We start from the raw sequence: 15056 nt of genomic DNA on the forward strand, positions 1-15056 counted from the left end.
CTTTACCATCTGCTTAACCTAAGCTCAGACCAACCTGACCAATCTTAGACCAGCATCAGACGAACCTGAGGCCAACCTCAGACCATCCTTAGACCATCCTGAGACCAACCTTAGACCAACCTCAGACGAACCTGAGGACACCCTCAGGCCACCCTTAGACCAGCCTTAGGCAACCTTAGACCATCCTTAGACCAACCTTTGGCAAACCATAGACTTACTTGAGGCAACCTTAGACCATCCTGAGACCAACCTTAGGCAAACCATAGACCTACTTGAGGCAACCTTAGACCATCCTGAGACCAACCTTAGGCAAACCATAGACTTACTTGAGGCAACCTCAGACCACCCTGAGACCAACCTTAGGCAAACCATAGACCTACTTGAGGCAACCTCAGACCATCCTGAGACCAACCTTAGGCAAACCATAGACCTACTTGAGGCAACCTCAGACCATCCTGAGACCAACCTTAGGCAAACCATAGACCTACTTGAGGCAACCTTAGACCAAAGCCAACCTTGGGCATTTTCTCGAGCAAATAAAGTTTAATACATCCCTTCTTCTGGTTCAAAGAAGAAGAAGAAGAAGAAGAAGAAGAAGAAAACAGCACCCGGCCAGTTGGCTCACGAGACACTAATTACATAATGGTACATTTAAAATATAAAAAAAAAGATATATATACGAATTTGTGTCGTAGCGCAAAACCCCAAAAAGGCTACCAACATAGGTACATAAACAATCCAACCACGACGCATGAATCAGATACGCAGAATGTGTCGTGTATATTTCCCTCCACACTATACAAAGCATACTGCACGGTCCACAAAACACGATCCACTGTTGATCAACAAAACGTCGCCATAGCTTCCCATGACCTTTGACCTACATTCCGCTCGTTTCGCCGAGAGATCCCAGTCGTAGGCTTGCATTGTTGACAACGCGAAAATGTACCTTGCGTCGATCGTAGGTCACTGCCGTCAGCAGTAACACTGATGACAGTATCAGGTGTAATATACCAAAATAATAGACGTCCATATTGTTTCAAAATCATCTCGTATGGATTGAGCAAGTCAGAACTTGACACGCCCATGCAGAAGTGAACATGACCTAAGAGTGTGTATAGCCCTTATTGACTGGCAGAACACAATGTCAGGAGATGTGGTGCAATGTCGTAGCAGTGTTGCGCCGAGAGATTCTGTTTTCTGAGTCGTTCTACGTACAACTGTGGATCTAAACGCTGCAGGTAAGTCACTAGATACAGGTAGGACCCGACTACTTGATATCAGGGTGGGGCTGTGGGTCGGAGGTATGGAGGGAAAAGGGTGAGCTGGTAGGAGAGAGGTAGGGAAAGGGTGGGTGAGGTAGGAGAGGGGTAGGGAAGGGTGGGTGAGGTAGGAGAGGAGTTGGGAAGGGGTGGGTGAGGTAGGAGAGGAGTTGGGAAGGGGTTTGGTGAGGTAGGAGAGGAGTAATGAAGGGATGGGTGAGGTAGGAGAGCGGTAATGAAGGGGTGGGTGAGGTAGGAGAGGGGTAGGGAAGGGTGGGTGAGGTAGGAGAGGAGTTGGGAAGGGGTGGGTGAGGTAGGAGAGGAGTAATGAAGGGGTGGGTGAGGTAGGAGAGGGGTAATGAAGGGGTGGGTGAGGTAGGAGAGGGGTAGGGAAGGGTGGGTGAGGTAGGAGAGGAGTTGGGAAGGGGTGGGTGAGGTAGGAGAGGAGTTGGGAAGGGGTTTGGTGAGGTAGGAGAGGAGTAATGAAGGGGTGGGTTAGGTAGGAGAGCGGTAATGAAGGGGTGGGTGAGGTAGGAGAGGGGTAGGGAAGGGTGGGTGAGGTAGGAGAGGAGTTGGGAAGGGGTGGGTGAGGTAGGAGAGGAGTAATGAAGGGGTGGGTGAGGTAGGAGAGCGGTAATGAAGGGGTGGGTGAGGTAGGAGAGGGGTAGGGAAGGGTGGGTGAGGTAGGAGAGGGATGGGTGAGGTAGGAGAGGGGTAGGGAAGGGGTGGGTGAGGTAGGAGAAGGGTGGGTGAGGTAGAAGAGGATTAGGGAAGGGTGGGTGAGGTAGAAGAGGATTAGGGAAGGGTGGGTGAGGTAGAAGAGGGGTGGGTGAGGTAGGAGATGGGTAGGGAAGGGGTGGGTGAGGTAGGAGAGGGGTGGGTGAGGAAGGAGAGGAGTAGGGAAGGGGTGGGTGAGGTAGGAGAGGATTAGGGAAGGGGTGGGTGAGGTAGGAGAGGGGTGGGTGAGGTAGGAGATGGGTAGGGAAGGGGTGGGTGAGGTAGGAGAGGGGTGGGTGAGGAAGGAGAGGAGTAGGGAAGGGGTGGGTGAGGTAGGAGAGGAGTAATGAAGGGGTGGGTGAGGAAGGAGAGGATTAGGGAAGGGGTGGGTGAGGTAGGAGAGGATTAGGGAAGGGTGGGTGAGGTAAAAGAGGATTAGGGAAGGGTGGGTGAGGTCGAAGAGGATTAGGGAAGGGTGGGTGAGGTAGAAGAGGATTAGGGAAGGGTGGGTGAGGTAGGAGATGTAGGGAACGGGTGGATGAGTCAATACCTTCACTTGTCAATACCTTCATTATTCAATACCTTCGCTTGTTAATACCTTCATTATTCAATACTTCACTATTCAATACCTTCACTATTCATTACCTTCACCATTGAATACCTTCACTTGTCAATACCTTCATTATTCAATACCTTCACTTGTCAATACCTTCACTTGTCAATACCTTCACTATTCAATACCCTCACTTGTCAATACCTTCACTATTCAATACCTTCACCATTGAATACCTTCACTTGTCAATACCTTCATTATTCAATACCTTCACTATTCAATACCTTCACCATTGAATACCTTCACTTGTCAATACCTTCAGTTGTCAATACCTTCACTTGTCAATACCTTCACTTGTCAATACCTTCACTTGTCAATACCCTTATTATTCAATACCTTCACTAGTCAATACCTTCATTGTTCAATACTTCACTTGTCAATATCTTCAGCAGTCAATACCTTCACTATTGAATACCATCACCAGTCAATACCTTCACTTGTCAATACCTTCACTATTCAGTACCTTCACTAGCCCATTTCTGGTGTCCCCCACCGTGATATGCCTGGAATATTGCTAAAAGCGGCTAAAAACCACACTTACTCACTCACTCACTCAATACCTTTACTAGTCAATACCTTTATTAGTCAATACATTCACAGTTCAATACCTTCACTACTCTTCTCGAATATTTTTCAGCATTTATGATGAAACCCCGTGTAGAAATGTCAGACATTATGAATAAAGAGAATTCAACATTAGTCAAAATAAATACAATGGTCCTATAAATATGTAACGTACACGTTTATAATGTTTCAAAATATCTAACATGGTAGAAAGAACCCGAGACACAGGAACTGAACCGTGAAACATGTTCAACTGACTAGTGTTCTATCTTGCTTCGTCTTTCCATAGACCCATGAAGATCCGGGGTAGAATACGTCTTCAGCAACCCATGCTTGTCGTAAGAGGCAACTAACAGATCGGGTGGTCAGGCTCGCTGACTTGGTTGATGCATGTCATCGATCCCGATTGCGTGGATCGATGCTCATCATATTAATCACTGGATTGTCTGGCCCCGTCTCGATTATTTACAGACCGCCGTCATATAGCTGAAACATTGCTGAGTGCTGCGTTAAACAACAAACCATCCATCCATCGTCTTTCCATAGGGGCGGTGGGGTAGCCTAGTGGTTAAAGCGTTCGCTCATCACGCCGAAGGCCGGTGTTTGCTTCCCAAAATGTGTACATGTGAATCCCATTTATGGTGTCTTCCGCTTCGATGTTGCTGGAATATTGCTATACACGACGTAGAGCCGAACTCACTAGTCTTTCCATAATGCCGATATCATAGTCAGCAAACAATGTCCACACCTTTGTGTTTTATTTACAGAAACAACATGGCGCGGAGCAACCTGCCAGCGTCCAATCCCTTGAAACTCAACACATCTGTAGCAAGACAACAGGTTCATTCACGCAGCCCTTCAACTAAACCTCACAGCCCAACGACAAAGACGATAGAGGAACAGTTTTTGACATGTCCGATATGTTTAGAGATGTACAGTCACCCCAAGTGCCTGCCATGTCTCCATACCTTCTGCCGCCACTGTCTAGACTCCTACATAAAATCTAAAAATGAAGTGGAAATGAAAATGAAAAAGGGTTTTCCTTGTCCAGTCTGCAAACAGTTCCACTTTCTCAAAACCTGGCAGACTCCTTTGCACAGATGGATAGAAGAGTTCCAGAACAATTTCATGATTCAGAAAATGATTGATTACGTTCTTTCCAAGTCCAAACCAGGTACTAGTGACACCTCCTCTGCCTCTGGGATCAAGCCGCAAGTATCAAGACCTACAGTGAATTTTGTTCCACAAGAAGCAGCCAATCCAAAATACAATCCAGCTGTTCCTCAAAGATTAATGCCATCCGCCCCGACCCTGCCAGAATATGGCCCACTCACTTCGCAGGACATCACCGATCCTTCACTGAATCTGTCTTTCCTTTCTCCTATACGGCGGACATTTGGAGCCCATGGTATTGGTTCTAGTAACAACTCACCGTTTGGTCAAAGTGACAATTCATCTGGTCATGTGACAACACAATGGGGTGCTATCCGTCCTTCCAGCAGTTTCCGTGAATTATCTCAGTTTGTCGACTTACCGGGGGGACCCTTGAGTGCAAGAAGTTCCAGCTCGAATGACTTAAGCCGGGGTGAGGCGCCTGTTATATACGTAGATGCAAACACAATGGAGAGAGTGAATGTCTACCCAAACTACCATGGCAGTGGCTACTCGGATGTGTGTTGCCTTCCTAAAGCAAAAACTATCATTGTGACAGACTACAACAAACAGAGAGTCGTTCTTTTCGATGGTTATTTCCCTAGTAATAGAACATCCTCCAAGGTCAAGGTTGGAGGCAGACCAAGCTCCATATCCCTGCTGAATTCATCAGAAAACTGTGTCGTAGTCAATCTCCAGAATAAGGGCCAAATATTCCTCATCTCCATCCCAGATTTGAATATCCTTCATGTCTTGCGGACACAGCACAACTACCAGAGTGTCGCGATGTTGGCTTTCGATACTCTCCTAACAGGGTCTTCTGATAGACCAGCGAGAATAGACCAGATTAAGATTAAACACAGTACTTCTGAGGTGTCATCATCCCAAGATTGTCTATTTAAAAATAGTGAAAGTTCCTGGACGATAGCAGCACCAAGTCACATATGTGCCTTATCGGAAGACAAGTTTGTGGTGGCTGATACAGTCAAGAAAAGCCTGATCGGCTTTGATATAAAAACTGAAAATGGAAGGCTAGTCGGTCAGAAGAGCTTTTCCCTTACCCCTTCTCGTGACCGGAGGTTCCGGTGTCCTGGCGGGATGTGCCTCAACACCTCTCCCGGCAGCTTCTACGTGGTTGACTACAGTGGCAATGCAGTGTTTTGCATATACCCAGGGGACACTATAAGATGTGAAAAGGTCCTTTGTGAGAACGATGGTATCATGAGACCATCCTCTGTGTGTTTAGGTCCCGGGGGGTTCCTGTGTGTGGTTGACTGGGAAGGTACTATCTCCCTGTACAAACGGAGGTCCTGATTTATCTGTTTACCCATAACATTGGTGGCTATGCTCCCACGATGGTCACTGTGTAAGCCTGTGTTGTGACCTGCTTTTTAATGCAAATTGTCCTCGTGGCGGATGCTTCCGGTACGACATGTTTACACTTTTAGCGAACACCTGGTGTCATCACTGATTTTCTGTGATCCGTCCATATGATTTTCACCGATGTCTTGCCGTTTATGTTCGGCAGAAAATCAAGACTGTTGGTAGACCCACTTGAACAGAGGGAAACAGTTGTTTGCGGTTTGTGTTGGGAACTGCTCACCCAAACACACCCCTTGCTATACCACTTGCACATGTTCTTTTTGTAAATCTCATGCTTTTCATGCTCTGTATGTGACAGACGATGTTGAACAGTGTAACATTATGAGTTGACATATAATCGTTGTGGGACAAAGACGTCCATAGGACTCCAGTCAGGAGATTGCTTTTGCTTATATTAGGAAGAACTTCCATTATCGGGAAGTAAATACCACTTTATGATTAAGTGGTTAATTATTCACACTTTCTGTGAGTATATAGAAAAAGTGTATTTTGGGGGATTTATTTATTGGCGTAAAGAAGGTTTTGTGTTTTTGTCTTATTAAATTTCAGACATGCTCTTTTTGACTTGTTTATTTAATGGGCAATAGAAACTGTCTCATTCCCACCCACATGACGTTTGTTTTGTCCCAGACCTGAGAGGTGTAGAATCATTCATAAAATACCGTTATGAATTCTGTGGAATGTGAGGGCACAGGTGGCCCAGTCGTCTTCGGCGCTGCGATTCGCTGTGCAACGTTGCGTTCCTTGGGAATTGTGATGATTGTGGGTTCGAAACCCGGTTCGCCCCGATTATGTTTCTAGGTTTGTCAGCACCATACCCGTGCCCGTGGTTTTCTCCGAAGTGGTAAACGTCTGAGACCTGCATCACTTAGGGCTTTCCTCCCACATAAAGCTGACACGCCGCGATATAACCGGAATACTGTTAAAAGCGGCGTTAAACCCAACTCACTCACTCACAAACAAACTACCCACATCCCCTCAATATCAAATGGTCTGTCCCCAAGTCATCAATATGATCCATATTAGGTCTCCCTTGGGACATTCATGGGAAAGTCACAATGCCCATCAGATTCCAGTGACTTGCAAAAAATAAACCCACAAGGCACGAGTGTCCAGTTTGCACAGTTTATCAATCTCGTTCAAATCATTAAAACAATGATCTGAGGACATCCCATAAGGCGTCACGTCAGAACGACCTTTCATCTGACCAATCAGAGCGTCGCTTACCAGGTCATGAAAGTGACAGTCGGAATGTGATTTCTAATCATGCAACCTCGAAAACTTTAACCTAGGGTATTCCGAACCATAGTCATGGGTTTAACGACTGAATCATTACAATCTAGACCATCTATGTTCTTTTGTTCAGGTTTCAAATTTTAAATTGAGAATTTGTCAAAATATGTTTCGAAGCGTAGTTGCCAATTTGAAATTAGTGCCGTAAAGCACGAGAAAGCTGTCTTCTGATTGGTCATTCCATTGGTTGGTCAAAGTTCGCGCAAGGTCGGTCTGACGTGACCCGTAATGGGATGTCCTCAGATCTTTGTTTAGCGGTAGCAAGAACTGATTTTAATGAGATTGGCTGTAAAGGCTTTGCATGTGTCTGTGACGGGTACAATGCTTTGGTTATATAGTCGAGCTTCAGTGTTTTAAAAAGCCTTCTTTCACCTTTAAAACCAAAACCTTTAAAAATATTTTTTTTGTCGAATGACATAATGGATAGGTTGGGACGTAATGATTCATAAATCCATACTTATGATATAGTGTAGTTGGAATCGTTCAATGGACTCTCCTTTGAGCAGATATTTGTTAGGGGGCTGCGGGTAGCCTAGTGGTTAAAGCATTCGCTCGTCACGCCGAAGACCCGGGTTCGATTCCCGACATAGGTACACTTAGTGAAGCCCTTTTCTGGTGTGCCCCGGCGTGACATCAATATTTCAACCGTATCGCGGCATATTTCGCCTGTCTGGGTCCAGTTTGTGTTACAAGCAGTGAGTGAGTGAGTCAGTTTTTTCCCCCGCTTTGAACATTATTCCAGTTATATCACGGAGTGTCAGCTTAATAATGTGAGAGGAGTAAGTGAGTGAGTGAGTTGGGTTTAACGCCGCTTTTCACAGTATTCCAGTTATATCGCGGCGTGTCAGCTTAATGTGGGAGGAAAGCCCGAAGTGATGCAGGTCTCCGACGTTTACCACTTCGGTGAAACCCACGAGCACGGGTATGGTGCTGACAAACCTAGAAACATAATCAGGGCGAACCTGGATTCGAACCCACAATCAAAGGTTTCTTGCGTGCCCAAGGGACGCAACTCTGCACAGCGAATCGCGGCGCCTCAGACAACTGGGCCATCCGTGGCCCCTAATGTGTGAGGAAGTGAAGCAGGTCTCAGACGTTTACCACTTTAGTGAAACCTACGAGCACGGGTATGGTACTGATACACTTAGAAATATAATCGGGACGATCCGGGATTCGAACCGATCATAGCTTTCTGGCGTGCCCAAGGGACGCAACTGTGTACAGCGAGTTTCGGCGCCTTAGATGACGCATGTACAAGGCGTCTCCTTGCTAGAAGATTTTCACATACAGCACAAGGTGTGTTTAGGTATTCATCACCAGTCCGCTAAGGGATGGGGGGATGGTTGGTTGGCTTTACCATCTGATTTTCCTACGCTCAGACCAACCTGACCAATCTAAGACCAACATCAGACCAACCTTTTAGCAGCCTTAGACCATCCTGAGACCAACCTCAGACGAACCTGAGGACAACCTCAGACCATCCTGAGACCAACCTTAGGCAAACCATAGACTAACTTGAGGCAACCTTAGACCATCCTGAGACCAACCTTAGGCAAACCATAGACCAACTTGAGGCAACCTTAGACCATCCTGAGACCAACCTTAGGCAAACCATAGACCTACTTGATGCAACCTCAGACCAAAGCCAACCTGGGGCATTTTCTCGAGCAAATAAAGTTTAATACATCACTTCTTCAGGTATTTATGTATATATACGAATTTGTGTCGTAGCGCAAAACCCCAAAAAGGCTACCAACATAGGTACATATACAATCCAACCACGACGCATGAATCAGATACGCAGAATGTGTCGTGTATATTTCCCTCCACACTATACAAAGCATACTGCACGGTCCACACAACAAAACGTCGCCATAGCTTCCCATGACCTTTGACCTACATTTCGCTCGTTTCACCGAGAGTCGTAGGCTTGCGATCGTAGGTCACTGCTGTCAGCGGTAACACTGATGACAATATCAGGTGTAATATACCAAAATAATGGACGTCCATATTATTTCATAATCATCTCGTATGGATTGAGCAAGTCAGAACTTGACACATCAATGCAGAAGTGAACGTGACCTCAGAGTGTGTATAGCTTTTATTGACTGGCAGAACACAATGTCAGGAGATGTGGTGCAATGTCGTAGCAGTGTTGCGCCGAGAGATTCTGTTTTCTGAGTTGTTCTACGCACAACTGTGGATCTAAACGCTGCAGGTAAGTCACTAGATACAGGTAAGACCCAACTACTTGTTATCAGGGTGGGGATGTGGGTCGGAGGTACGGAGGGGAAATGGTGAGCTGGTAGGAGAGAGGTAGGGAAAGGGTGGGTGAGGTAGGAAAGGAATAATGAAGGGGTGGGTGAGGTAGGAGAGGGGTAATGAAGGGGTGGGTGAGGTAGGAGAGGGGTAGGGAAGGGGTGGTGGGTGAGGTAGGAGAGGGGTAGGGAAGGGGTGGCTGAGGTAGAAGAGGAGTAGGGAAGGGTTGGGTGAGGTAGGAGAGTGGTAATGAAGGGGTGGGTGAGGTAGGAGAGGGGTAGGGAAGGGGTGGTGGGTGAGGTAGGAGAGGGGTAGGGAAGGGGTGGGTGAGGTAGGAGAGGGGTAATGAAGGGTAGGGTGAGGTAGGAGAGGAATTGGGAAGGGGTGGGTGAGGTAGGAGAGGGGTAGGGAAGGGGTGGGTGAGGTAGGAGAGGGGTAGGGAAGGAGTGGGTGAGGAAGGAGAGGAGTAGGGAAGGGGTGGGTGAGGTAGGAGAGGAGTAGGTAAGGAGTGGGTGAGGAAGGAGAGGATTTGGGAAGGGGTGGGTGAGGTAGGAGAGGGATGGGTGAGGTAGGAGAGGGGTGGGTGAGGAAGGAGAGGAGTAGGGAAGGGGTGGGTGAGGTAGGAGAGGGTTAGGGAAGGGGTGGGTGAGGTAGGAGTAGGAGTAGGGAAGGGGTGGGTGAGGTAGGAGAGGGGTGGGTGAGGTAGGTTTGTTTGGTTTGTTTGATGTTTTACGCCGCACTCAGCAATATTCCAGCTATATGACGGCGGTCTGTAAATAATCGAGCCTGGACCAGTGGAAGAAGAGGATTAGGGAAGGGTGGGTGTGGTAGAAGAAGAGTAGGGGAGGGGTGGGTGATGTAGAAGAGGATTAGGGAAGGGTGGGTGTGGTAGAAGAAGAGTAGGGAAGGGTGGGTGTGGAAGAAGAGGATTAGGGAGGGGTGGGTGATGTAGAAGAGGATTAGGGAAGGGTGGGTGTGGAAGAAGAGGATTAGGGAAGGGTGGGTGTGGTAGGAGATGTAGGGAACGGGTGGATGAGTCAATACCTTCGCTTGTCAATACCTTCACTTGTCAATACCTTCATTATTCAAAACTTCACTATTCAATACCTTCACTATTCATTACCTTCACCATTGAATACCTTCACTTGTCAATACCTTCATTATTCAATACCTTCACTTGTCAATACCTTCACTTGTCAATACCTTCACTATTCAATACCCTCACTTGTCAATACCATAACTATTCAATACCTTCACCATTGAATACCTTCACTTGTCAATACCTTCATTATTCAATACCTTCACTTGTCAATACCTTCACTATTCAATACCTTCACCATTGAATACCTTCACTTGTCAATACCTTCAGTTGTCAATACCTTCACTTGTCAATACCTTCACTTGTCAATACCCTTATTATTCAATACCTTCACTAGTCAATACCTTCATTGTTCAATACTTCACTTGTCAATATCTTCAGCAGTCAATACCTTCACTATTGAATACCATCACCAGTCAATACCTTCACTTGTCAATACCTTCACTATTCAGTACCTTCACTAGCCCATTTCTGGTGTCCCCCGCCGTGATATGCCTGGAATATTGCTAAAAGCGGCTAAAAACCACACTTACTCACTCAATACCTTCACTAGTCAATACTTTCACTAGTCAATTAATTCACAGTTCAATACCTTCACTACTCTTCTCGAATTTTTTTCAGCATTTGTGATGAAACCCCTTGTAGAAATGTCAGACATTATGAACAAAAAGAATTCAACATTAGTCAAAATAAATACAATGGTCCTATAAAATATGTAACGTACACGTTTATAATGTTTCAAAATATCTAATATGGTACACAGAACCCGAGACACAGGAACCGAACCGTGAAACATGTTCAACTGACTAGTGTTCTATCTTGCTTCGTCTTTCCATAGACCCATGAAGATCCGGGTTAGAATACGTCTTCAGCAACCCATGCTTGTCGTAAGAGGCGACTAACAGATCGGGTGGTCAGGCTCGCTGACTTGGTTGTTGCATGTCATCGATCCCGATTGCGTGGATCGATGCTCATCATATTAATCACTGGATTGTCTGGTCCAGTCTCGATTATTTACAGACCGCCGTCATATAGCTGAAACATTGCTGAGTGCAGCGTTAAACAACAACCATCCATCCATCGTCTTTCCATAGGGGCGGTGGGGTAGCCTAGTGGTTAAAGCGTTCGCTCATCACGCCGAAGGCAAGTGTTTGCTTCCCAACATTTTTACATGCGAAGCCCATTTACGGTGTCTTCCGCTTCGATGTTGCTGGAATATTGCTATACACGACGTAGAGCCGAACTCACTAGTCTTTCCATAATGGGGGTGGTCGGGTAGCCTTGTGGTTAAAGCGTTCGCTCGTCACGCCGAAGACCCGGGTTTCGATTCCCGACATGGGTACAATGTGTGAAGCCCATTTCTGGTGTCCCCCGCCGTGATATTGCTGGAATATTGCTAAAGACGGCGTAAAACCAAACTCACTCACTTTCCATAATGCCAATATCAAACTTAGCAAACAATGTTTACACCTTTGTGTTTTATTTACAGAGACAACATGGCGCAGAGCAACCTGCCAGCGTCCAATCCCTTGAAACTCAACACATCTGTAGCAAGTCAACAGGTTCATTCCCGCAGCCTTACAACTAAACCTCACAGTCCAACGACAAAGACAATAGAGGAACAGTTTTTAACATGTCCGATATGTTTAGAGATGTACAGTCACCCCAAGTGCCTGCCATGTCTCCACTCATTCTGCCGTCACTGTCTCGACTATTACATACAATCTAAAAATGAAGTGGAAATGAAAATGAGAAAGGGTTTTTCTTGTCCAGTCTGCAACCAGTTCCACTTCCTCAAAACCTGGGAGAGTCCCTTGCACAGATGGGTAGAAGAGTTCCAGAACAATTTCATGATTCAGAATATGATTGATTACGTTCTTTCCAAGTCCAAACCAGGTACTAGTGACACCTCCTCTGCCTCTGGGTTTATCCCACCTTCCAGCAGGTTCTGTTATGTATCTAAGTTGGTAGATGTCTGGGGGGAACCCTTAAGTGCAAGAAGTTCCAGCTCGAATGACTTAAGACGGGGTGAGGCGCCTGTTATATACGTAGATGCAAACACAATGGAGAGAGTGAATGTCTACCCAAACTACAGTGGCCGTGGCTACTCGGATGTGTGTTTTCTTCCTAAAGCAAAATCTATCGTTGTGACAGACTACAACAAAAACAGTGTCATTCATTTCAGAGGTTATTTCCTTGGTAATAGAGCATCCTCCAAGGTCAAGGTTGGAGGCAGACCAAGCTCCATAGCCCTGCTGAATTCATCAGAAAACTGTGTCGTAGTCAATCTCCAGAATAAGGGCCAAATATTCCTCATCTCCATCCCAAATTTGAATATCCTTCATGTGTTGCGGACACAGCACAACTATCAGAGTGTCGCGATGTTGACTTTCGACACTCTCCTAACAGGGTCTTCTGATAGACCAGCGAGAATAGAACAGATTAAGATTAAACACAGTACTTCTGAGGTGTCATCATCGCAAGATTGTCTATTTAAAAATAGTGAAAGTTCCTGGACGATAGCAGCACCAAGTCACATATGTGCCTTATCGGAAGACAAGTTTGTGGTGGCTGATACAGTCAAGAAAAGCCTGATCGGCTTTGATATAAAAACTGAAAATGGAAGGCTAGTCGGAAAGAAAACCTTTTCCCTTGCCCCTTCTCGTGGCCGGAGGTTCCGATGTCCTGGCGGGATGTGCCTCAACACCTCTCCCGGCAGCTTCTACGCGGTTTACTACGGTGGCAATGCAGTGTTTTGCATATATCCAGGGGACACTATCAGATGTGAAAAGGTCCTTGGTGAGAACGATGGTATCATGAGACCATCCTCTGTGTGTTTAGGTCCCGGGGGGATCCTGTGTGTGGTTGACTGGGAAGGTACTATCTCCCTGTACAAACGGAGGTCCTGATTTATCTGTTTACCCATAACATTGGTGGCTATGCTCCCACGATGGTCACTGTGTAAGCCTGTGTTGTGACCTGCTTTTTAATGCAAATTGTCCTCGTGGCGGATGCTTCCGGTACGACATGTTTACACTTTTAGCGAACACCTGGTGTCATCACTGATTTTCTGTGATCCGTCCATATGATTTTCACCGATGTCTTGCCGTTTATGTTCGGCAGAAAATCAAGACTGTTGGTAGACCCACTTGAACAGAGGGAAACAGTTGTTTGCGGTTTGTGTTGGGAACTGCTCACCCAAACACACCCCTTGCTATACCACTTGCACATGTTCTTTTTGTAAATCTCATGCTTTTCATGCTCTGTATGTGACAGACGATGTTGAACAGTGTAACATTATGAATTGACATATAATCGTTGTGGGACAAAGACGTCCATAGGACTCCAGTCAGGAGATTGCTTTTGCTTATATTAGGAAGAACTTCCATTATCGGGAAGTAAATACCACTTTATGATTAAGTGGTTAATTATTCACACTTTCTGTGAGTATATAGAAAAAGTGTATTTTGGGGGATTTATTTATTGGCGTAAAGAAGGTTTTGTGTTTTTGTCTTATTAAATTTCAGACATGCTCTTTTTGACTTGTTTATTTAATGGGCAATAGAAACTGTCTCATTCCCACCCACATGACGTTTGTTTTGTCCCAGACCTGAGAGGTGTAGAATCATTCATAAAATAACGTTATGAATTCTGTGGAATGTGAGGGCACAGGTGGCCCAGTCGTCTTCGGCGCTGCGATTCGCTGTGCAACGTTGCGTTCCTTGGGAATTGTGATGATTGTGGGTTCGAAACCCGGTTCGCCCCGATTATGTTTCTAGGTTTGTCAGCACCATACCCGTGCCCGTGGTTTTCTCCGAAGTGGTAAACGTCTGAGACCTGCATCACTTAGGGCTTTCCTCCCACATAAAGCTGACACGCCGCGATATAACCGGAATACTGTGAAAAGCGGCGTTAAACCCAACTCACTCACTCACAAACAAACTACCCACATCCCCTCAATATCAAATGGTCTGTCCCCAAGTCATCAATATGATCCATATTAGGTCTCCCTTGGGACATTCATGGGAAAGTCACAATGCCCATCAGATTCCAGTGACTTGCAAAAAATAAACCCACAAGGCACGAGTGTCCAGTTTGCACAGTTTATCAATCTCGTTCAAATCATTAAAACAATGATCTGAGGACATCCCATAAGGCGTCACGTCAGAACGACCTTTCATCTGACCAATCAGAGCGTCGCTTACCAGGTCATGAAAGTGACAGTCGGAATGTGATTTCTAATCATGCAACCTCGAAAACTTTAACCTAGGGTATTCCGAACCATAGTCATGGGTTTAACGACTGAATCATTACAATCTAGACCATCTATGTTCTTTTGTTCAGGTTTCAAATTTTAAATTGAGAATTTGTCAAAATATGTTTCGAAGCGTAGTTGCCAATTTGAAATTAGTGCCGTAAAGCACGAGAAAGCTGTCTTCTGATTGGTCATTCCATTGGTTGGTCAAAGTTCGCGCAAGGTCGGTCTGACGTGACCCGCAATGGGATGTCCTCAGATCTTTGTTTAGCGGTAGCAAGAACTGATTTTAATGAGATTGGCTGTAAAGGCTTTGCATGTGTCTGTGACGGGTACAATGCTTTGGTTATATAGTCGAGCTTCAGTGTTTTAAAAAGCCTTCTTTCACCTTTAAAAATATTTTTTTTGTCGAATGACATAATGGATAGGTTGGGACGTAATGATTCATAAATCCATACT

The 15056-nt window shown here is 45.7% G+C and overlaps 2 protein-coding genes across 2 annotated transcripts; both read left to right on the forward strand.

The window, feature by feature from the left end:
* The first annotated feature begins 871 nt into the window (after positions 1-871).
* On the forward strand, positions 872-6248 carry LOC124133373 (E3 ubiquitin-protein ligase SH3RF2-like). The gene is made up of 2 exons (XM_048401153.1): positions 872-1241; positions 3924-6248. Exon 2 carries the CDS (start codon positions 3931-3933, stop codon positions 5620-5622), a length of 1692 nt encoding a protein of 563 aa, XP_048257110.1. The 5' UTR covers positions 872-1241; positions 3924-3930; the 3' UTR covers positions 5623-6248.
* Positions 6249-8870: 2622 nt separating this feature from the next.
* LOC125382908 lies at positions 8871-13877 on the forward strand. The gene is made up of 2 exons (XM_048401154.1): positions 8871-9202; positions 11832-13877. Exon 2 carries the CDS (start codon positions 11839-11841, stop codon positions 13249-13251), a length of 1413 nt encoding a protein of 470 aa, XP_048257111.1. The 5' UTR covers positions 8871-9202; positions 11832-11838; the 3' UTR covers positions 13252-13877.
* The last annotated feature ends 1179 nt before the right edge of the window (positions 13878-15056 follow it).

The sequence above is a fragment of the Haliotis rufescens genome, unplaced genomic scaffold (genome assembly GCF_023055435.1).
Source record: "Haliotis rufescens isolate VD_foot unplaced genomic scaffold, xgHalRufe1.0.p SCAF_21, whole genome shotgun sequence".
NCBI classification, from domain to species: Eukaryota; Metazoa; Mollusca; class Gastropoda; order Lepetellida; family Haliotidae; genus Haliotis; species Haliotis rufescens.